At 37.0% G+C, this 23,399-nt stretch overlaps 1 protein-coding gene across 1 annotated transcript; it reads left to right on the top strand.

The window, feature by feature from the left end:
• Positions 1-14: 14 nt before the first annotated feature.
• On the top strand, positions 15-22,353 carry LOC106736230 (NEDD4-like E3 ubiquitin-protein ligase WWP1). The gene is made up of 8 exons (XM_027776694.1): positions 15-224; positions 3,579-3,712; positions 3,813-3,953; positions 9,471-9,591; positions 13,655-13,759; positions 18,016-18,112; positions 18,558-18,630; positions 20,550-22,353. The coding sequence occupies exons 1-8, from the start codon at positions 30-32 to the stop codon at positions 20,647-20,649; spliced, it is 966 nt and encodes a 321-aa protein (XP_027632495.1). The 5' UTR covers positions 15-29; the 3' UTR covers positions 20,650-22,353.
• Positions 22,354-23,399: the final 1,046 nt, after the last annotated feature.

Raw genomic sequence — 23,399 nt, 5'->3', positions numbered from 1 at the left:
TAAGATGTTTTAAATTAACATATATATAAATGCTAAAAAATAATCATGACTTATTTTCTTATAGAGAATGGTTTTTCTTGCTTTCACATGAAGTTTTGAACCCAATGTATTGCTTATTTGAGTATGCGGGCAAGAACAACTATTGTCTGCAGATAAATCCAGCATCAACCATTAAACCAGACCACCTTTCATACTTCTGTTTCATTGGTCGCTTTATTGCTATGGTGAGTTAATTGATTTTATTTATTGCATTTAGTTAGTTAAACTTGGCTAATTTTAAAAGTACCTTAGAGAGGAGTTAAAAAAAAGATAAGCCTTGTATTTTCAATTCCAAAATTTTATTACCAAGGAAATTAGCATAGAAAGAGAGTATCAAAATATAGTTTATGAGTGTCAATATGAAATTGAAATTTCAATATGAGTATTAATTATGTAGCCACTTAGTCTTTTAATAAGTCCAAAGGAAAATCTGAGTTACCTAATAATTGCACTTAATTGATGTTTGGGAAAAAGTAGTCATATTTATTTATTTGTGCTTTAAAGCTATTACTTCAGCAGATAATTGTTGAGCACCTTCTGTAATTCCAAGCCCTGTTTTAGACTCTGGGGATGGAAACAAGACACAGATCCTACTGTCAGGAATATAAATTCTGCTAGAGGGAGACAAATAATAAATATGTGCTAAGGGAAAGGGGGTGTTGCTCTTTTATGTAGTAGCCTTAAAGGAGGTCTCTCAGATAGATGACACATAAACAAAAACATGAAGGAAGCAAGGGATTAAAGAGTATCTTGAAGAACATTGTAGGCATAGGGAACAGCAAGACAAAGGTTAAAAGTAAAAGTGTGTGCTAGGAGCGCCCTTTTGTTTTTTTTTTTTTCAAATTTATGATACAACATGTACATGATTGAGAAAGAGAGAGAGAAAGAGAGAGGCACCCTCTGGAGGGCTCAGTCATGTCCTAATGTCCCAGTCAGTCCCCTTCCTTCAGTCCTCTAGTTCACCAGAATCCAGGTCACATATCCTGAGTGCTTTCGGGCCAGTCAGCCAGAACCTTGAATGACGGTCATCATATTGTTTCCACCCCTGCCGTCCAGTAACTACTGGATATGCCACAGAGGCTGGGCCAGACGTGCATTCTCGAGTGAAAAGAGATTAGTGTGGCTGGAGCAGAGTGTATGGGAGAAAGTGTGGAAGATGACACAGAGGTACTGGGTAGGACCTTGGAGAAATTATGTGGTGGTTTTGAATAGAGGAAAGAGTTATATTATCTAAGAAACATGATCTGACTTACATTCTATGAAGCTTGCTTTGCTTCTTTGTACAAGAGAGACTATAATTGGGGCCAGAGGAAAGCAAGGTTAAAAGCAGGGAGACCATTTGTAGCAGTTAGGGTGAGAAACATTGGTGGCTTGGACTTGAGTAGTGTAGTAGTAAGGGGAATGAGAAGTGGTTTGGATTTGGGATATTTTCCAAAGTCAGAACTAATGGTTTTCTGGCAGACTAGATGCAGCTGTAGCACAAAAATTTATGGCCTGCACATCTGGTTGGAATTGTTATTTCCTAAGATGGACAGGGTTGTGGCAAGAATAGATTTTGGGGGTGGGAAAAAATATCAAGAATTCGTGTTTGACTTGTTGAGATTGAGATGCCTATAGACATTCTAGTATAGATACAGGATAGGTACAGATGTGTAAGTCTGGAAACAAGAGAATGTCTAATTTAGAGATAAGTGGTTGGAAGTTCTTACATATAGAGAATATTAAAAGGCTTTGTGATTATTTAAGGAATAGATTTGAACACAAAAGAAATTCAAGAACATTTATAAGTCCAAGAGGTGAACCAATGGAAGAGCTGATGTAGTTAAAATCAAGTAAGAGTAGTTTCCAGAGGACAAAAGAAGAAGGTAGACATGGTTAGCCCTGGCAGGTGATTGATAGGTTGAACAAGATGAGACCTGGAAACTGACCACTTGCTATGGGAAGGTGAAAGTTACTCCTGAGTGGTAGGGCAGAGTGGGAATAAAATCAAGAAAGAATAGAAGGAATTGAGACAGCCAATACAAACAAGTCTTTTAAAGCAGTTTTCTTTAAAGGATCTTAGTGAATTGGGCAGTAACTAGAAATGGAGTCAACAAGAATGGAAGAATTAAAACATTCATATTGTTGATAGTGATGAGTAAGTAAGAGGGTAAAAAAATTTGATGAGGTTAGTAATATAAGAAATAATGGGAGCTATAGCCTTCAGTAGGAGAGAAGGAGATTTATTGGGTAGTCGGAAAAATCATGACACATATTTGCATAGAAAAACAGAAAAATATGTCATGACTTTTCCAAGGAACTAATGTTTAGTGCCCATAGAAGTAACAAAAAGCTTGTCCGTATATGAGTATGCAGATTCAGATGCTGGTAATAAGCCAGATGGAGTAGATACCACAAAAGTGCAGTTCTCATTGTCACTGTTTCCTCCGTGACATAAGTAAGATAATTAGCTCTGATTGAGACATGGGGAGAAAGAGGTATTTGAAGGATAAGAAGTACGAATGAAATAGTCACCTAATAGGTGAGGACTACAGGTCTACACCAAGCTTCTGCTTCAAGGTAAAGGTTATGAACCAGTCAGTTCAGTTAAATGTACATGTTAGCATTAGCTACTGTCTAACTATAGGCATTGAGTAAGTTGAAAGTTGAATTTGCTAGTCTTGGGATTTTGTCAAAACTATAAGGAGACAGTATGTGTTAGTGTACAATGGAGTAATCTTAATGATTATTGATAGATAGAATCTAAACTGAGAAATAGGAGAAATAACTTTAAGGACTGAGAGACAGCAATAAAGTAATAGTGGGCTTTTTTAGATCCCTGTGAGGTATAAAACTGTAGGAGTCTGGAGCTTTTTCTGTTGGCTATTGTAAGAATGAAGGCACAATGGGGTTAGTCCTGAAGATCTCAGAGGCAACCATAAAAGTAGAAAAGAAATGGAAGAGAGGTCTTTCCAGGTACATAGGGTAATTCTTCATTGCTGCATCCACTTTGGTTAATCTAATTTTAAAGACATATTAGAAGAGGGTAGATTGTAACATCCCATTTAAAGTTGTTGATATGAGGCCAGAAGGTGACATGGAGGTCAAGGCGCTGGATCCTACATGGCTCACTGGTTTGAATCCTGTACCCAGTGGCTTGAAAATAATGCCGGTCTTATGTTTGTGCCCAAAATCTCAAGAGAAGAATGGAGAAGGGACTGCAGTTTAGCCATCATCCCCTGGGGATGTGTGTGTGTGGTGGGGGGTGGATTTCTCACTATCCCTCCCTTTCTCTATCTGTGTCTCTCCAGTGAATGCCCCCCATGGCACAAAACAAATTATATACTACATTGTATAGTTAAGTATTTGACCTCAGTGAAATAGCTTTCTTAACTCTTTTTCATACTTTGCATTTTATATAATATTTTAGTTTTAATGATTTATTCTCTTCACTTAGTAAATTCTTTTTTTTACTCATGAATTATCTGTTAATTACTGTGCTCCAAATAAGAATTGCTATTTCTTAAATTTTCAGTAAAATTTTTTGTTTTCTTTCACAGGCATTATTTCATGGGAAGTTTATTGATACTGGTTTCTCTTTACCATTCTACAAGCGTATGCTAAGTAAAAAACTTACTATTAAGGATTTGGAATCTATAGATACTGAATTTTATAACTCCCTTATCTGGATAAGGTATAAAGATTTGTTTTTTCAATAAAGCATTTTCTTGAAGCCCTTTTATACATTTTTATTAATTAGTGTATATGTTAATACATCGATTTATTTTACTCAGAGACAACAACATTGAAGAATGTGGCTTAGAAATGTACTTTTCTGTTGACATGGAGATTTTAGGAAAAGTTACTTCACATGACCTGAAGTTAGGCGGTTCCAATATCCTGGTGACTGAGGAGAACAAAGATGAATATATTGGGTAAGGTGACACAGCTGCTGACCTTAATCTCTGGGCCTTTTAGAGCACATTAGAGCGAAATCCTCGATTTGTTCCCTTAGCCTTGTCCCTTTTTCACTCTTCTGGTATGTTCTCAAGAGTACCAGTTTTCCTGAAATGGTGTAATTATGAAGACTTGCAGTTTCCCACTGCCTTTTGCTATAACCATCCTGCCTTTGCTGACATCAAAGAACAGACCATTGATGCTAGGAAGGACTTAGCAAAGACTGTAGCCCCTTCTTTCATTTTTATTTAAGGGACTGGGGTTCTGTTAGAAATAGCAAAACCTATCTGGAATCCAAGCCTAGACTGTTAGTCTGGTGCTCCTTCATTCCATATCACTTTCCCTTTTATAACTTACCGCTTTTAGTAGTGCTCACCACCATTCCAAGACTCCCTTGGATTCTATGAGCCTATACCATACCGATTGTCTTCACTTTCCCTTTTAGTAGGTGGCTTTCTAAATCTTCATTTCCTAAATGTGGGTATCTTTCCAAGGTTCTGTCTTTATCCTACTTTTCTGAATATTCTGCCATGGCTTCCGTTTTCTATTAAGGTAATATGCGAACTTTAAAAATAATTTCCATTTGGGCCAGCAGGTGGTGTAGTGATTAAGGTGCTGGACTCTCACATAGCTGACCACAGTTCAAGTCCCATAACTGGCAGCTTAAAATTCACCCCAAGCACACATTATCTGCGTGCCCAAAGTCCCAAGAGGAAAATGGAGGAGAGGGGATTGCAGCATGGCATGACCCTTGAAGGGGGTGATTCTCTCTTCTGTCTCTCTGGCAAACACACATGCCTTATGGCAAAAATCTCTCAAAAATAAACAGACAAACAAAAATAATTTCCATTTGCCAGTCAGATAAATCCAAACTTTTTAAGGAAAAAACCAGGCAGTATGTATTTTAGACCTACACGCCATATAGTATTAACTGCAGCTACTCACTCAACTCTCCTAATGTAGTACAAAACTAGCCGCAGATAGTGTGTAAAGAGATATGCGTGATTATATTCCAATTAAACTATTACAGACACTGAAATTTGATTGGATATAATTTTCACATCATGAAATACTAATTTTTAAATTATTTTTGTTTGTTTTTCATATTTGTTTTGAAAATGGTATTATATGTATTACTCTGTTACTTTGTCCATCCTTCTTCAGTTCAGTAGAAATAGATCTCATTTTGCAATAGCTCAATTTTTTTTTTCTTTTTTTTCTTTTTTTTTGGGAGACTTTTTGCTATAGGGCATGTGTGCTTGCCAGAAAGACATAGAAAGACAGAAGGCAAGAAATCATCCCCCCCCAGGGGGATGGCCACGGTGCAATCCCTTCTCATCCATTCTCCCATTGGGATCTTGGGCTCGCACGCACGTGTGCCTGGCATGAGTTCAGGCCTCCGGGTCCTGTACTCTAACTGCAGTCAACTACATGGGAGGGAGTTCAGTGACATAGCCATTACGCTATTCTCTGGTCCCAATACATTTTCAAATAGCTCAATAAATTTTATATTATTCAGACATTTCTACTACTAGGGTCAGGTTATGTCCAGTTTGGGCCACTACAAACAAGGCAGCAGAATACTTCCTTAAACATGAATCCATACATCCTGCTATTTATTGTTGTAAGACAAATTCACATAAAGTGTTTGGATCAAAAAGTATTTAGTAGATGTTGCTGTGTTGCTTTCCTAAAAGGTCATAGCAGTCCTTTTTTTCGTTCTTAACGTGCACATTGGTGTGATCTTTCTGCTTTCTAAGTTAAATGCAGCCTTCTTAGCATAGCATTATAGGCTTCTTGCTCCATATTTTTCTTTTAGAGTGTTATTTCAAAGTGGGACAAATTATAGTAGCTGTTTTTTTTCTTTTTTGGGATTGGGGTGGGGAGAGAGATTTTTTACTAAAGGGCACGTATCCTTGCTGGAGAGATGGAAAGCGAGAAATCATTCTCCAAGAAGGTTGGCCATGTCACAATCTTTTCTTCAGTCTCTTGGGATTTTTGGCACGAGTTTTAAGATGCTGGGTACAGGGCTTGAACTGTGGTGAGCTGCATGGGAGTCCAGCAACATAACCATTACAACATTTATTGGTCCTGCTGATTTTCTTTATATATCTTTATAGTTTTTGAAGTATTATTAGTTTTGGTGGAAAAACAGTGAAACTATATTTTAAAGAAAAACTGTCTACAAAGATAGTATGTATAGCACTGGACTTTATTTGTGAAGCCTTAAACCACCTTCTACAGAATATATTAATAATTACTAATTAACCCATCTTAAGTATTTAAAAAAATGCTGTTGGTGGATTCCAATATAAAGATCATTTTAAATAAAACGTCATCTCATGGTTTCTTTGAACTTTGCACTTTGTTGTTTGAACTTTACACTTTATAACCACTACGTTAAAAATATTTTATCTGTATGGTACCTTTTATTTAAGACTTGATGTCTAGTCCCAGATACAGTTTTCAGAGGCTTTTGTTTTAGTATCAAACAATAACATATTTTAATCTTATTTTTTAATCTTATCTTTGAACATTATATGATAATGTTCTTCATTTTTAGTTGTGTTACCTCGACTTAGTGCACAAAATAGGATCTCCATGAATCTGTGAGTAACTGAATGGAAGAAACATGTATGGAATAATGTTGGAATTCAGAGTGAAAAGAGAACACTTGATTATGGTGGCAGGAGTCAGGAAAGTCCTTCATAGGACATCTGTCTTAAAAGATGTGAGAGAGCTTGCCTGACAGCATTTTGGGAGGAGGAGAACAGCAAGAGCAGAATTGAAGTATTTAAGGGGTTCATTTATTCTGGGAATCAACAACTTCAGTGATGTGGAAATGATAAGAAATGGTGAGAATTAGCTAGATAGAAACCTAGTATGGTAGCCATATTATACCCTAATCTGGAGAACTTAGGTTATCCTTAAAAACCTGGATTTTGCTCCTAAGTTATAGAATCATCAAGAACAAACCAAAATGAGATGATCATATTGTATTTAGGAAGAAAATTCTGGTGTCTGTATGGAGGATAAATTAGGAGTAACAGTTGGGAAGGGAGACTGGGAGACTAGGTAGGAGATCATATCAACAATGCTGTGGTAAGGTATTACAGGCTTGAAATAGGGTGGATGCAGTAGAGAGAAAAATGGGTGAGTATATTGTTGAGGGCCTGATGGGAATAGAATAGTTAGATTCCATGGCTGATTACACACAGTGAGGGAAAAAATAGGAAATCAAATATCTGATGATTGAGGTTTCTCATTTTTTTGACAGTCAGATTTTGTTAAGATATCCAAGGAGAAGTGGCCTGTAAATATCTTAATCTCAGAAGAGAATCTCAAGAGGGAAACAAGATTTGGGAATTAAAGAATGGCTTTCCTGTAATAGTTGGAACTTTAGTAGCTAAAAAAGTATCTTGAGAGATTGAGTAGCTAGAAGAGAAGAGAAGGAAGAGCTCTAACCCCAACATTTATGAAATAGTGAAACCCATGAAGGACAAAGGAGCCACCCAAGCCAAAGCATTAAAAATGGCATTACTGGGAGGACCAGCAGTTAGCGTAATGGCTATGTCGCTGTACTCTCATGTAGTCGACCGTGGTTCGTGTCACGAACCCGGTGGCTTAAAACTCATGCCGGACGTGTGTGTGTACATGCCCAAGATCCCGAGAGGAGAACAAAAGAGAAGGGGTTGCGGCATGGCCATCTCCCCGGGAAGTGATTTCTTGCTTTCTGTCTCTCTCTGTCTGGCGAGTGCACGTGCCCTATAGCACAAACCTCCCCCCCAAAAATAATAATAATAATAATGGCACTACTGGGGACCAGCAGATGGCATAACGGCTATGTAGCTGCACTCCCATGTAGTCGACCATGGTTCGAGTCCTGAACCCGGTGGTTTAAACTCAGGCTGGGTGCGTGTGCGTGCGTGTGTGCCCAAGATCCCGGGAGGAGAATGGAGGAGACAGGATTGCAGCCTGGCCATCCCCCCTGGAGGCATGATTTTTTGCTTTCTGTGTCTGTCTTTCTAGTGAGCGCACATGCCCTATAGCAAAAACCTCCCCCAAAGAAATAAAGAAAGAATGGCATTACTGGGCCCAGAAAAAATTATGTGAGAGTTAGAGAGGAAGTTTGTGTAACTCACACTGAAAAGACAAGACTGAGCTTGGCAAGTAAAAATTCCTTGGTGAGGCCAACAGGTGGTTGGTGGTTATGACAGCTGGATCCCTCATGGCTGACTGCGTAGCTCGAGTCCTAGATCTGGAGGCTTGAAACACATGCCAGGCATGTGTGCTCAAAATTCTGAGAGGAGAATGAAGAAGGGACTGTGTGTAGCATGGCCATTCCCCCAAGACATGGGGTGTGCTCTCTCTATGGCTAGTACACGCACCCTGTAGAAAAAAAAAAAAAAACTGACATTTGTGATTAAAGTTACTATGAGTAGTTTACTCATGCATTAAGTGTGGCAGATAAGACAGAGGGTAGCTTCACAGAGATGCTGTGTTGAAGGCAGGGTTTTGGGGAAATAGTCTGAATTACTTTGTGGACAGATGGAAAGAAATAAGGCAGAGTTGAGGATATGGGGCAAAGAGAGGTTATTAATTGATACAGAGATAGGCAGCAAATATCAATGATTTGCCTCAGAAGAGCATAGACCAGTGTCTTCTAGGACAGAAAAAGGGGAGTTAGAAATAGGAGGAGCGGGACCAGCTGACAGCGTAATGGTTATGTCGTTGGACTCCCATGTAACCAACCGTGGTTTGAGTTCTAGACCTGGAGGCTTAAAGATCACTCCAGGCATGCGTGCCCAAAATCTCAAGAGGAATGGAGGAGACGGGATTGCAGTGTGGCCATTTCTCCTGGGGAAAGTGATTCCTCACTTTTTGTCTCTGTCACTCTGCCAAGTACACGTCCTCTATAGAAAAAGATCTCTCTTACTTAAAAAAAAAAAAAGAAAAAAGAAAAAAACAAAAGAAAAGAAAGAAAGAAAGAGAAAAGAAACAGGAGCAGCATGATAAATTGGCTTTTCTTCATCAGGTAATGAATGCTGTTTCTGCAGACCCATGTCCTTTTGCAAGCTCCAGTTCAGATATTTTGTGTCACTAACAGATTTTTTTTTCTTACTTCATCATACTTGCTTATTCCACAGCTGCTTTATATTTCTCCTCAGACTGTTTCACTTCCATCTTAATTAATTTCTTTGGTTCTGGCTAGGATATTTTCATGTTCTCCATGCGTATGAGGACAGGTCAAAATATTTGTAGAAAAGTGGAAGTAAAGTCCAAGTTTATTTTGGTGCAAAAAATTTTGAAATCTATGCATAGTTTTTCATGGTGTTTATTTTCAGTGAGCTTTTTAAAGACCCCTTAATGTATGTGTGATATGTGTATATACATGGTTTGGTTAGAAAAAGCAAAAGAACTTTCGAGGTTCTTGTTTTTAAGCCTTTTACTTCAAATATAAATTACCAATTTTAAAATACCATCTTTGTTTTCAGTTTAATGACAGAATGGCGTTTTTCTCGAGGAGTACAAGAACAAACCAAAGCTTTTCTTGATGGTTTTAATGAAGTTGTTCCCCTGCAGTGGCTGCAGTACTTCGATGAAAAAGAATTGGAGGTTAGGCTCTTTGATTACGCTATTGTAGGGAATGTTAATGGGGGAGGTGTTGTTTTTGTGCTTTTACAGAGTAATGTCCACACATCCTTAAATCATAATATCAAAATATTTTTAAGAATTATTTTATTTTAATTTTATTTATTGTCATTATTTTGTTTTATTGAAGTTGACCAGAGTGAGACAGAGAGAGAGAGAAAGAAAGTGAGAAAGCAAGCTGCCAGGTCTGGGACTCGAACCATGGTCAGCCATGTGGGAGTCCAGCCACCTTAACCACAGTGCCACCTGCCAGCGCCCATAGTAGCAAAATCTTGAATCTCCTCATTTATCCAAATACTCAGATGGTATTAATCCTAGCGGTGGTTTGAAAGTCTTGATTGCATGCTCTGAACCATGATGGTATCATAAAGTCATCAGTTAGAACCAGCTGCTAAAGGTAATAAAAAGTTATTAGAACATTGTTCATAATTCTGGGAACCTCCTGAAATCTCAGTTTAATAGTGAGTTCCTCCAAAGATCCTATTTTTAAGTCATGAGTTCGTAGTAGTCTTAACAGTATTTAGATTTGATAAAAATATGTCAGGAGTTCCTTTTTTTTTTTTTTTGTATGTGTGTTATAAAATACACATGATAGGACATGTATCATCTTAACTATTTTCAAGTGTATAGTTCAGTAATGTTATTTATATTCCCGTTATTGTGCATTCAGTCTCTAGAACTTTTATCTTGCAAAACCGAACCTCTACTCATTAAACAACGCAATACTGTGCTCAGCCCCTGGCAGCCACCATTCTATTTCTGTTTCTGTGTTTGATTACTCTCGATATTCTTACATATGAAATCCTATAATGCTTGTCTTTTTGTGATTGACTTATTTCTTTCACCATAATGTCCTCAAGGATCATCCCTCCATAGCATTCAGAAGTTCCTTTCTTTTTAAGTCTGAATAGTAAATACTCCATTGTGTATCTTTTATACATTTTACTTTGCATTCATTCCCCACTGGACCTTGGGCTTGCTTCCTCCTTTTGGCTACTGAGAATAATGCTATGAACATAGGTGTACAAGTATCGCTTTGAAATTTGCTTTCAGTTCTTTTGGATATACACACAGGAGTGGTATTGCTGGACCACGTGGTAATTTTGTATTTAATTTTTTGAGGAACCGCCTTATTGTTTTGCATAGTGATTACACTATTTTACATTCCTGCCAATGGCAAATAAGAGTTTCAATTTCTCTACACCTTTACCAGCAGTTCTTTTGTTTTTCTTTGGCTGTTTTATTTTTTATAGTAGCCACTCTAATGGGTACAAGGTGGGTGACAAATCTCATTTAGTTTTGTATTCCCTAAATGATTCATTTCAGGAATTCTTTAAGTCTTCTTTTCCCATGTAGGCAGAGCATTATGATAGTCTTTGGCATTTCTTTTTAGCCCACATTGTGTGTAGTATTTTAATTATAGCCATCTTTGGCACCTCTGTTAAGAAACTTAGTTTATCCATGTAATCAAATGTGCATATGAAAAATAGCTTTTTGGGTTTTGTGTAATATTCCCGTGTCACAGTTAGTCTTCTGGCTACTTTGACCTAAGAATTATATGAAAATCAGGACTTTGAGTCTCACTGACACTTAGACTCTTCACTAAACCTGGTCAGCAGCTCTTAACAGCTTGCTCACACAGATTAGCAGAAACATATAACATAAGCATGGAGGACATATTATTAGAGTGGTATTTATTAATCTTTTTTGAATCCCAGACTTTACTAGGATCTGAGGAAAATAAACAACTCCATATGCACAAATGGAAACCATTCCATACCTTCTAGTTAGGAACTCTTGTTTTAGAGGCCCCACCCCAGTGCAAGAGAAACAGAACTGCTGAGTCAGTGGTCTTATATCCAGATATGGGTTAAAAATTCAATAAAAAGACAAAAATATCTTTAAGTCGATAAAGACTCAGCTTACAAAGAAGAGGTATATTAGGGTTCTTCACAAAGTTGATGGAATACACATATCATGAAAAAACTAAACATGGATTTCAGAATTGTTTTGTACCCAAATAAACTTATATTTTAGTTTCATTTTTCTACAAACCTTTGAAGTCTCCTGTAAAGATGGCAAGAAAGCACCTGAAAAGATGCTTCTTAGTTATTGTGGAAATGCAGATTTACACTAAATGAAATACCACTATGGGCCAAGGTTGATCATTTCTTATAGTGTTAAATGTATATCTATCTACCTTATGACCTAGTAGTACCACTATTAGGTGAAAGCAATAATATAAATACATGTCTACACAAAGACTTATATGTAAATATTCACCATAACTATATTCATCAAAGCCAAAAATTTTAAGTAACCCAAATGTCTATCAGTAAGTAAATGTGTAATCAAATTGTCGTGTCTACATATAATAAAATACTAATACTACCCAGTGATATGAAAGGACAAATTACTGGTTCCTACAACAGCATGATTGAATCTGAAAACCATGTTCAGTGGAAGGGAAAAAAATGTGAATATGTGTGTGTGTGTATTGTAATGACAGAAATATGTATATGTGCTCATATGAGGATATTTCAAATAGTCATTGAAAAATGGAATGCAAGGGCTGGCCCCATAGCATAGTGGTTAAGATTATTGCACTGGGGGACCAACAGTTGGTGTAATGGCTATGTCGCTGGACTTCCATGTAGTCGACTGCAGTTCAAGTCCTGGACCTGGAGGCTTAAACATGCCGGGCGTGTGTGCGTGCATGCCCAATATCCCGAGAGGAGAATGGAGGAGAAGGAATTGCAGTGTGACCATCCGCCTTGGGGGATGATTTCTCGCTTTCTCTTTCTCTCTCTTTGTCTCTCTGGTGAGCGTACGTGCCCTATAGCAAAAACCTCTCAAAAAAAAAAAAAAAAAAAAAGATTACTACACATTGAGCCAGATACTACGTGGCTGACCACAGTTGGACTCCTGGCCCCTGGTGGTTTGGAGAACATGCCACACACATATGTATGTGGGCATGCCCAAAATTCTATTAGAAAGGACAAATGAAGACAAAATGATGTCATGATTACATTCTATTTTAAGGTTCTCTCTCTGTCCCACTGTTGGGTTCACATCACCTTTGACCATTAAAAAATAGAGTCAAAATAAAAAGAAAGACAGCATCACATTTTCACATACATTTACACAGGTCATACATTCATGTATTAATTCATTTATTATAAATATATATATATGTGAAATATTACTATTACAGAACCTCAAAAAGTTTCTGAAAAAAGGGAGAGTATGAGTTTATGTAAAAGAAGAATTGAATTAAAATACAAGTTTGTTTTGGTACAAAATAATTTTTAAATTCATATGTGTTTTTTTCCCTGATAATATGCATTTTCTATGAACTTTTTGAAAATTCTGTTGTATTAACTTTGAAAAATAAAAATATAATCTGTGGTGAAATCATTGATTACCTAAAGCCAGAGATGAGATTGATAGCTTTGACTACAAAATGGGCCATAATGGAAATGATCTACATCTTGGTTGTATGGTAGTTACTCAGGTGTACACATCCATCTGTATTCTTAAATTTGTAGAATACGTTTTTGATTTTTAAATATATTAGGTTGTCTGAAAAGCAATGATGCAATTTGCATAGAAAAACAGAAAAAGTACATCGGGACTTTCCGACAGCTCTCTATTATGGTAGCATAGGTATAAAAAAAGAACCAGAAACTTACGTTTGAACCAATCAATTTGGATATTCATTTTGAGATATATATATATAAATATATGAAAGGAGACAGGTTTTTCAGTCCAGCTGATGTTTTCCTTAAAGAATATTCTAAGTGATGTTTTCAGTTTGAGGTCAATAAGCATAGATAAAATGATGTATCTGAGAATCCTTTATGCTGAATTACCACCGATTTTGCTGGATTATTAACTGAGATCACTATTTGCCCTGCATATAACTTTAGTAATTGTGACATGTGCCTAACTGTGTATTAGAAAATTTCAGATGTATTATTCTCTTCACTAAACCTTAATCGTGACTTGAGACTATGATCTTTTCCAGGTTATGTTATGTGGCATGCAGGAGGTTGACTTGGCAGATTGGCAAAGAAATACTGTTTATCGACATTATACAAGAAATAGCAAGCAAATCATTTGGTTTTGGCAGGTATTTGCTTTTATCATTTTGAGACAAGTTATTCAAAGAAAAATGCTTTCAAAAAAAAGTGGTGTTTGAAAAATAATTTAGTTTTTAAATTGAGATTGTTTTTTGACATGGGTTTTTGTCTTCCAATTCCGACTCTTGAGTAGTTTGAAAACTTGTTAGAAAGATATTTTCCATTACTACTTTGATTTACTTTGTAAATCAAGGACTGAATGACAGAATCTTATTTAATTTATACTTGAACAGCAGTAGTTGTAGGCATAACATTTTTTCTAGCAATATCAAAGTATTCTATGAATTCTATTTAATTCTAGAAGTAAATGAGGAAATGTGTTTGTAATGAGAACCAATGTAGTTATTTCAGGTGATGCTATTCAAGGAATATAAAAAGTCTAGGAAAGGGGCTAGCAGGTGGCACGGTAGTTAAGGCAGTAGACTCCTACATGGCTTCCACTCCTACATACCTTGAGCCTTGGACCTGGCTGCCTGAAAATCATGCCAGGCACGTGTGTGTGCCCAAAATTCCTGAGAGGAGAATGGAGGTGAAGGGATTGCAGCATGGTCCTTCCCTTGGGGGGGTGATTTTTTATTTTCCTTCTCTGTCTCTCTCTGGTAAACACATGTGCCATAGAGCAGGAAAAAATGAAATAAATAAATAACAGTAACAATAATAAATAAATCCAGGGCATAATGTCCAAGAATGGCTTTATTTATTTACTTATTTATCTGTATTACTTGGGTTTGGCTTAAACAGTAATAGGGTATTCCCAGGATATCCAAGCGCATCATATTAGTCTTGAAGCATGTTTTATTTTAATACCCTTATTATTTATTTTATGTATTTATTTGAGAACCTACTGTCTTTAGAGATATTTTTCACAACCATCTACAGATTGAGGCTCGTTTGAGCAACTTAATTACTGAACTTTTGGCTTACTTCTGCCTAACCATTTCCCTTTTAGATAAAAAGTAAGCCTGGGTGTTAAATTGTTATAGAAAGATTTTTGGAAAGTTGCATCTTTTCATGAGGATGTGTGTCAAGACTTTCTTGCTGAATATTTTGAGGAAATGTGGATACTTTGAGAAATTTATCTTAAATTAGACTTCATGCGAAAAACCACAATACTAAAATAGTTAAGTGTAACATGTTCATTCTATAATTATATTCTTATAGTCTTTATTTTCCCTGTTTTTTAAAAAAAATTATTTATTTTAATTTTATTAGTTCATTCATTTGTTTCAATTTGACCAGAGAGAGACATTCAGAGAGAGAGGGAAAGTGAGAAAGCAAGCCACCAGGTCCGGGACTCGAACCATGGTGAGCCATGTGGGAGTGTCCAGCGCCTTAACCACCAGGCCACCTGCTGGCCCCAAAAATGCTGACTCTTTTTTTTGTGTGTGTGGAGAGGTTTTTGCTATAGGGCGCATGCGCTCGCCAGACAGACAGAGACAGGGAGACAGAAAGCGAGAAATCACCCCCCAGTGGGGATGGCCACGCCGCAATTCCTTCTCCTCCATTCTCCTCTTGGGATCTTGGACATGCACGCACACGCGCCCGTTTTTTAAGCCACCGGGTCCAGGACTCGAACCGTGGTTGACTACATGGGAGTCCAGTGACATAGCCTTTATGCTAACTGCTGGTCCCCTTTTCTTTTTTTTCAAAATCTAGTTAACAGCAATATTGGAGAATTATATGTTTCAATACCATATTAAGGGGAGAAAAAAGGTGCTGAAAGATGTGTACAGTGTGCTATTCGGTTAGAGAGAAAGTTGTGCTCAGCATAGTAAAAGCATATGCTAATATATGTATACACCATCTTTGAAAAGGCAGAGAATAAACTGGCAGCAGTTCTAGAGAGATGCTGAGTGGTTAAGAGGGAAAGGGGGGAGCTGCTTCTCACAGTGAACCCTTTTTACTACCTTTTGGATTCTTTACTTTTACCTATTATAAATAAATAAAAGGTAGGAACAAAGCCGTGTCCAAACCTGAAGTGTCCACTGCATTGCACGTAGGAGTGAGGGTTATGCCAGACCTGGTAAGAAGCTGTCTTTCCTGTGTCTCAGTGAAATACGTATCTCAGCACAAGTCCGTACCAAAAGATTTTTGGTTATGATTAGTACAGCATTTTGTGTTATCCTTAGCTAAAATTATCCCTTGCTTTTAAAATATATTTCTACCCTCAAACATCTCCTTAAGTTATATAAAAAAATTCAAACCAGTTTATCATTATTACCTTTGTTTCTCTTTGAAAAGAACGTGTCAATTAACTAGATAATTTTAGAGAAATACATACTTTGGTTTTTCAGTCAGAAAAATAGTAAACATTGGGAAAATGGGACCAGCAGAAAGCATAATGGCTACGTCGCTGGACTCCCATGTAGTCGACCATGGTTCGAGTCCTGGACCTGGTGGCTTAAACTCATACTGGGTGTGTGTGTGTGCCCAAGATCCCAAGAGGAGAATGAAGGAGAAGGGATTGCCATGTGGCCATCCCCCTTGGGGGTGATTTCTCGCTTTCTGTCTGTCTGTCTCTTTTTGGTGGGCACACGCACCCTATAGCAAAAACCTCTCTCCCCCCCCAAAAAAAAAAATTGGGAAAATGATATTAGTGGGAGAAAATACCACTCACTATTGAGAGTGGTGATAGGTAGGGAGGTGTTCATTTGTTTTCTATAACATAAAGTTGAGGGGGTAGTTGAATAAGAAGGTAAGAGTATTTTAGAGCTCAACCAGACCTGTCTGAGTTCAGATGTTAGTTCTGCCACTTACTAGTAGTTCGAAAAGGAGACATTATTGAATCTTTCTAGGCCCTCCATATTTTTTTATGTACAGTGGAAAAGCTTTGCTTGGCAGGAGCCCTCAGTAGGTGATAATTGTTATATTAACCTAACAACCTGTATCTGATTGTACTTTTCGTTAAAAAAAAAATTCTTAAGTCTTTATTTTAAAATTTAATTGTTTTTGCTATAGGGCTCATGGGCTAGCCAGAGAGAGATAGAGAGAAGGAGAAGGAACCTGAAAAATCACCTTTGGTGGAGGGGGGCGGTGGCCATGCCACAATCTCTTCTCCAGTCTCCTCTTAAGATTTTTTTTTAAAGAGAGATATTTTTACTGAAAGGCATGTGCGCTCGCCGGAGAGGAAGACAGAAAGCAGGAAATCACTGCCCTCCCTCCCAGGGGGATTGGCTATGCTGCAATCCCTCCTCCTCCACTCTCCTCTCGGGATTTTGGGCACACATGCACATGCACCCAGTGATTTTTTTTTTTTTTTTTGGAGAGGTTTTTTCTTTTCTTTTTTTTTTTTTTTTTTGCTATAGGGCATGTGTGCTCGCCAGACAGACAGAGACATAGAGACAGAAAGCGAGAAATCAGCCCCCCCAGGGGGGATGGTCACACCGCAATCCCTTCTCCATTCTTGGGCACACACGCACATGCGCCCAGCGTGAGTTTTAAGCCACTGGGTCCAGGACGCAAACCGCGGTGGACTACGTGGGAGTCCAGCGACATAGCCATTGTGCCAACTGCTGGTTCCTGCACCCAGCGCGATTTTTAAGCCACTGGGTCCGGGACTCGAACTGCAGTCGACTACATGGGAGTCCAGAGACGTAACCATTATGCCATCTGCTGGTTCCCATACTCTTAGAATTTTGGGCATACACTGACATGCATCTGACATGATTTTCAAGGTGCTGCCAGGGCTGGGATTCAAAGTGTGTAGCCTGCCATGTGGAATCCAATGACTTAACTTTCTAAGCTTCTCTTCTATTTCCTCTCTGAGGATGGATATCATAATAATAGTGGTCAACTTACAGAGTTATTGTGAGGATTAATGAGGTAAGATTCACCGTGTTGTCTTAATGAATTATATGACTTTTTTTTTTTTAAGTCTTTGTCATATAGCACGTGTGCTCACAAGAGAGAGACAGAGAGGAAAAGTGTTAAATTGGGACACACATGCACACAGGCTGGTGTAATTTTCAGACCACCAGGTCCAGGACTTCAATCACGTTTGGCCATGTGGGAGTCCAGCATCTTAAACACTATGCCACTTGTTGGCCTTGATGTGACCATTTTCTAATAAAATTCAATATTAAGTATTATTTAAGTATCAAATTGTCATAAAAGCCATGATGTGTTTTTGCATAGAAAAACAGAGAAAACTAAGTTATGTCTTTTCCAATGATTCAACACTATGTTCGTTATTGAGGATAGTTTAGCATTTATTTTGTATTAAAGTCCATTTGATTTTGTTACACAGTTTGTGAAAGAGACAGATAATGAAGTAAGAATGCGACTATTACAGTTTGTCACTGGAACCTGCCGTTTACCTCTAGGAGGATTTGCTGAGCTCATGGGTGAGTGTGATCATTGAGCTTCCCCTGAAGATAACTGTGTGATAATAACCACCCTTTGACATATGATAGACCTGAATGTAAGGATTATTCTCTGTGGTCTGTGTAGGGCTTTTACCAGAAAATGAATGGTTGATATCAAAGGCAGGTTTAAAATAACAGTGAAAGTCTCCCTATGTACCTTAGGGGGCTATTGCTTTGCTCCCTAGGGTGATTGGGAAGGAAATAAAATTCTGTAGAAATAATCTTTCTACTGGTTTCTTTCTTATTGCTGGATCTGTGCCGCAATCCGAAGCTTCCAGGCATAAGCAATAAGCAACTTAAATTGTGTATTTCTTTAGTTTATTCTGTGTCATATGTATGACTATGTGACATGTTGTTACTGAGTAGTCAAAACTGAAAAAGTTTAAGGAAGCAGATAAATTTTGTCTTATTTTCCTGGTTTTAGGAAGTAATGGGCCTCAAAAGTTTTGCATTGAAAAAGTTGGCAAAGACACTTGGTTGCCAAGAAGCCATACATGGTAAGTTTAAGAATCCTAAGTAGGAAGGTGAATGCCAAAGAAAGTATTTTTTTCTTTTTTAAATATGTAAGATATTGTATAACGGCTTATTTATGAAAGTACTCAGACTTTCAGTTCTGAGGAACAGACTGATTAATGTGGCATTCTGTGACTAAACACATTACAGTACTTACTGGCTAATTAACAGTCCTTGAGAAATATATCCATTGCATGAGCAATTATGTAAAATCACTACTAATTAAGATTGAAGTACTGCCTGGCTCTTAAGAAGTTTGTGCCATGGTGGAGCACATATGACAAATAGGTAAATAACTATTTGCAAATTGGGGAATTCCTTTGAGGGAAATAAAGAGGGTACTGTTATAGAGAACAGCTGGAGGGAACCTACTCTGCGAGAGTTCTTGGAAGGGATTTTGTTTGAGTTTCATGAGTAGCATCTATGGGAAAAAACAGGGGAAGAACATTCTTTGAAAAGAAATGCTGAAGTAAGCAAAGGCCCTGAAGTAAGAAATTCTTTTTCAAGGAAATGAAAGGCGATTGGTTTGTTTAATACTTGGTGAATTAGGTGAGGGGGACTGAAGAGAATTTGAAAATGTAGGATAATTTATGTAGAGGCTTTATATTCTATTATAAAGAATGGGGGTTTCATTTTAAGAAAAATTTGAAGCCTTTGAAGAGTTTTAAATAGCCAGTAATAATATAAAACAAATATTCTGGCAAGTATAGAGAATTTTCCAACAGACCAGTCAATGTGTGATGTTGAAAAATCACACATGGCTGTTTAAAGTGCAAGAGAGCAAACGATTTTATGTAACAGTATAGAATGTTGATTTTAGAACCCATGTTGTTAATAACTTTGTTGAATTTAGTATCTTAGCAAAGAATAATATCCACAATTATCTGTGTACCATTTTCCAACTCCATGTCTGGGTGGGACTAGATTTTTATGTACTTAATCCAAAATGGTGTAGTGCAACAGATTGTACACAGTAGATACCAGAATCTGGATGTCTTCTAGTAAACCAGCTATTAAAAAGATTTATAAAACTGTAAAACAGAATCGCTCTTTCCTCTTTTTGGAGAGGTTTTTGCAATAGGGCACATGTGCTCACCAGAAAGACAGAGACAGAGAATGAGAAATCACCCCCCAGGGGGACTGGCCACGCCACTATCCCTTCTCCTCCATTCTCCAGGACCTTGGACATCCACGCACATGCACCTGGCATGAGTTTAACCCACCGGGTCCAGGACTCAAACCGCAATTGACTACATGGGAGTCCAGCAACACAGCCATTGCGCTAACTGCTGGTCCCCATTCTTTCCATTTTTAACGTAACCATTTTTTTAAATAAAATAAGCTTATTTTTATTTCAAGTGTTCAATGACTGTCTCCACCTCCGAATGTATGTTACATGAGGACAGACACTTCAGTTTTCCATAACCATTACACCAGTTCCTGGAACAATATTTGGCATATAAAAGATTCCCAGTAATTAATAGATGAATGAAAGAAATAAGGAAATGGACTCTCAACCCAAGTAAGTTAGGGGAACTCAGGTCATAGTGTAACAGGGATAGTATAGAAAAGGAAAGTTAAGGATTTTTGAAAACATTCCAGAGTCTTCATCTATGCTACTATCATTATTGGTAATTTCATTTTTTCTCTGGGAAGTGATAAAATATTTATGAATGGCCTTAAGTTTGAGTAAGTGCTATATGAAACTTGTATATGTTACTATAGTGCTTAAATAATATAGTGGTAAATTACTAGATTATTTTTGGCAAAATGTTTACATATATAGTATATTTCCTCTACCTACTCAGCTTTTTAATATGCTATAAAAATGGTTGTATTAGAAACTTTTTCAGAGCTCATTTTATTGAAGATACCTGATTTTGCTTTTTGTTTTTTTGTTCAGTTTTAATCGCTTGGATCTACCACCATATAAGAGTTATGAACAACTAAAGGAAAAACTTCTTTTTGCAATAGAAGAGACAGAGGGATTTGGACAAGAATGAATGTGGCTTCTTGTCTTGGAGGAGCTCTTGCATTTAAATATCCCCGCCAAGAAAAATTGCACAGATAGTGTATATACGCTGTTCATTCTGTACAGTGAATTTTCTGAACCTCAAAGTATGTTTTCCGTTCTTCCACAGAAATATGCAAAACAATTCATCCTTTTCTACTTTATTTATTGTTTCTTTGAAATGACTGACCAGGAAAAAGATCATCCTTAAATTTTGAAGCAAAAGACTTTATTAAAAATAAGAAGTATATATCTATATAAGCATATATGATAGTGGCTCTAGTTTTATAGAGCTCCGAGTGTATTAAAGATGACAGCCGTTCATTCAAAAAGATCTGGATTTGCTTTACATTGTTTCTATTAGCCAGGGGAAAAAGTGCAAATTGCTCCATGTTCTTCTCCCTATGTGACATCACCTGAGGGTGTTTAGTTGCATGGCTATTCAGGAAGGTATTAAGGGCTTAGGCCAAATCTTACTTTAAGTATGTAAAAAATGCTGCTGGCTTTTTTGAAGACAGGTGCTTGAACCTGTCCATTTGTTTTAAATAAATACAATAGTTGAAACTTTTTCCCTCTTTGCTACATCAGTAATACAAAGTAATGAATGAAATCATAACTTACATGAAAGTCATAAATCAGATTCAGTACAGTTTTGTTACAGAGATTGTAAAGAATTCATTGAGCAGCATAGAGGCTTGTTTACATGTTACTTTGGGATGCTACATATTTGTGGAATTAAAAAGGAATCAGGCAGTTCTGTACTTATTTCTAAATCTGTGATGTTCTTCAAATTTGATTCATAATAAATTGGTATAATTTGATACTTAGGAACATATAAAAGGTAATGTGAATTTTGCTGCTTTTGTTGTGTTCCAGGCTTTGGTTTTATGAAACCAGATGGATTGAAGAGTTACATAAATACTTGAACACTCAGACAAGAGACTAATGATGTTCTGTTAGTGTTTGACTATTGTTATTCTTCTTAAATTCACAAAAATTCTGTATCTGAATTAAATTAACATATAAAAATATCCCCCCCTTTTACATATATCAAGTTATTGTCCTAAGTAAATAACACTTTTTAATTGTTTTCATTATATGGGCATTTGCTGAACTTCAAAGATATATAACAGACTAAAATCTGGTGTGATAATTTTAATGCTACTTTTAGCAAACTGGGCTTCCTAATTAATACAGAAACTTAAATTTACATTTGTATCATGCTTTCAATACGTACTGTAAATTTCATTAACCTAAAATTTTTTTTATAACCATAAAACTGACTTCTTAGAATGTGTTACCTGTAAATACTTCACTCCTACATGCATACAGTAAATACTAGTAAACAATTTAATTTCCATAAACAGTAGTTTCCATTTTGCTAAAATTTTATTTTTCTACCTATTAATTTAGATTGTGTTCTGCATTTTTATTCAGTATTCATAGTAAAGCTGAAATAAAGGCAGTGATTCACTTGGTTGAATAGACTCCTTTCCAGATCCTAATTGCAGACACTGGTTATTTTCAAGCCTAAAGACTTTTAAAAAAAATTATTTAAAAATGTATGTGACAGGTTATGTAATATATGGTGACCAGTTTTTAAAAGAACTGCTTAAATTATATCATAAAAGAGTTAAGCACTAGACACACAGACAGTACCACTGCTTTATGAATTTGCCTCTGATAAATTATTGAATATTATTCAGCAGAGCAGATTTGACCAAAGAAGCTGTTAACTTTCTCTGGATACCAAGATCTACCTATTCTCACTTCAAGTTAGAAATTACCATGTACAGGTGAGGCCCACCGAGCCTGCAGAGAGACTGAAGGAACTTTCTAGAGAAGACTGTTGGGCTATTGGAAAAGTTGTGACTATTTTTTGTTTGTTTTTAAAGAGAGATTTTTTTTTTCTATAGGGTGTGTGCACTCACCGGAGAGACACAGAGACAGAAAGCAAGAAATCCCACCCAGGGGAGGATGGCCACACTGTAGTCCCTTCTCCTCTTAGGATCTTGGGCACACACATACATGCACCTGGCATGGGTTTTAAGCCACCAGGTCCAGGATTCGAACTGTGGTCTACTACATGGGAGTCCAGTGACATAATCATTATGCCATCTGCTGATCTCGGTCATGATGTATTCTTGTAACAGATGGTGCTGGTTCATTTTTGGAAGTACTAGAGTCATTCTCATCTATGTTATTGCTATATCATTCAACAGCTGACAGTTCTAGCTTCATTCAAAATAAAAAGCAAGCAATTTGGGTGAGTTTTGGAGATTTACAGCAATTTGAAGATGGAAGACCAAATTGTGCATTTTTGCCATATTTTACTGTTTTACTTTGATAAAGAGAAGAAATGTGGGTCAAGCTGATGTGAAAAGCTATGTATGGTGACAGTGCTTTGTAAGAATTCACTACCAACAATGGTTCACAAGATTCTGTGTTGGTGATTCTGATCTCAACGATATTCCTTGGTCAGGGAGGCCCTCACCACCAACCAGAGGATGATAATGACAGAATAAAGGCATTAATTAAGTCAAATCCATGTTACACAAGAGATTGCAGAAACATTGAACATCTATCACTCAAATGTTTATGACCACCTGAAGAAATTGGGGTACATAAATAAGCTTGATATTTGGGTTCCTCATGAACTCAAAGGGGTTCATTTGACAGCACATACAAACATCGGTGATATGTTCATTATGCGTGAAGAAAACTATCCTTTTGTGAAGTGAC

This window comes from Tupaia chinensis, unplaced genomic scaffold (genome assembly GCF_000334495.1).
Source record: "Tupaia chinensis unplaced genomic scaffold, TupChi_1.0 Scaffold000707_1, whole genome shotgun sequence".
In the NCBI taxonomy this organism is placed as follows: Eukaryota; Metazoa; Chordata; class Mammalia; order Scandentia; family Tupaiidae; genus Tupaia; species Tupaia belangeri.
Note: the sequence above shows the minus strand (reverse complement) of the source record. Positions and strands in the feature narration are given on the sequence as shown.

Bases quoted from the DNA above. Each gene is read 5' to 3' on its own strand.
- LOC106736230 (XM_027776694.1), top strand. From the start codon at position 30: ATGCTAAAAAATAATCATGACTTATTTTCTTATAGAGAATGGTTTTTC. The intron at 3,954-9,470 runs GTAAGGTGACAC...CTTTGTTTTCAG, and splicing joins AACAAAGATGAATATATTGG to TTTAATGACAGAATGGCGTT. The intron at 18,631-20,549 runs GTAAGTTTAAGA...TTTTTTGTTCAG, and splicing joins TTGCCAAGAAGCCATACATG to TTTTAATCGCTTGGATCTAC.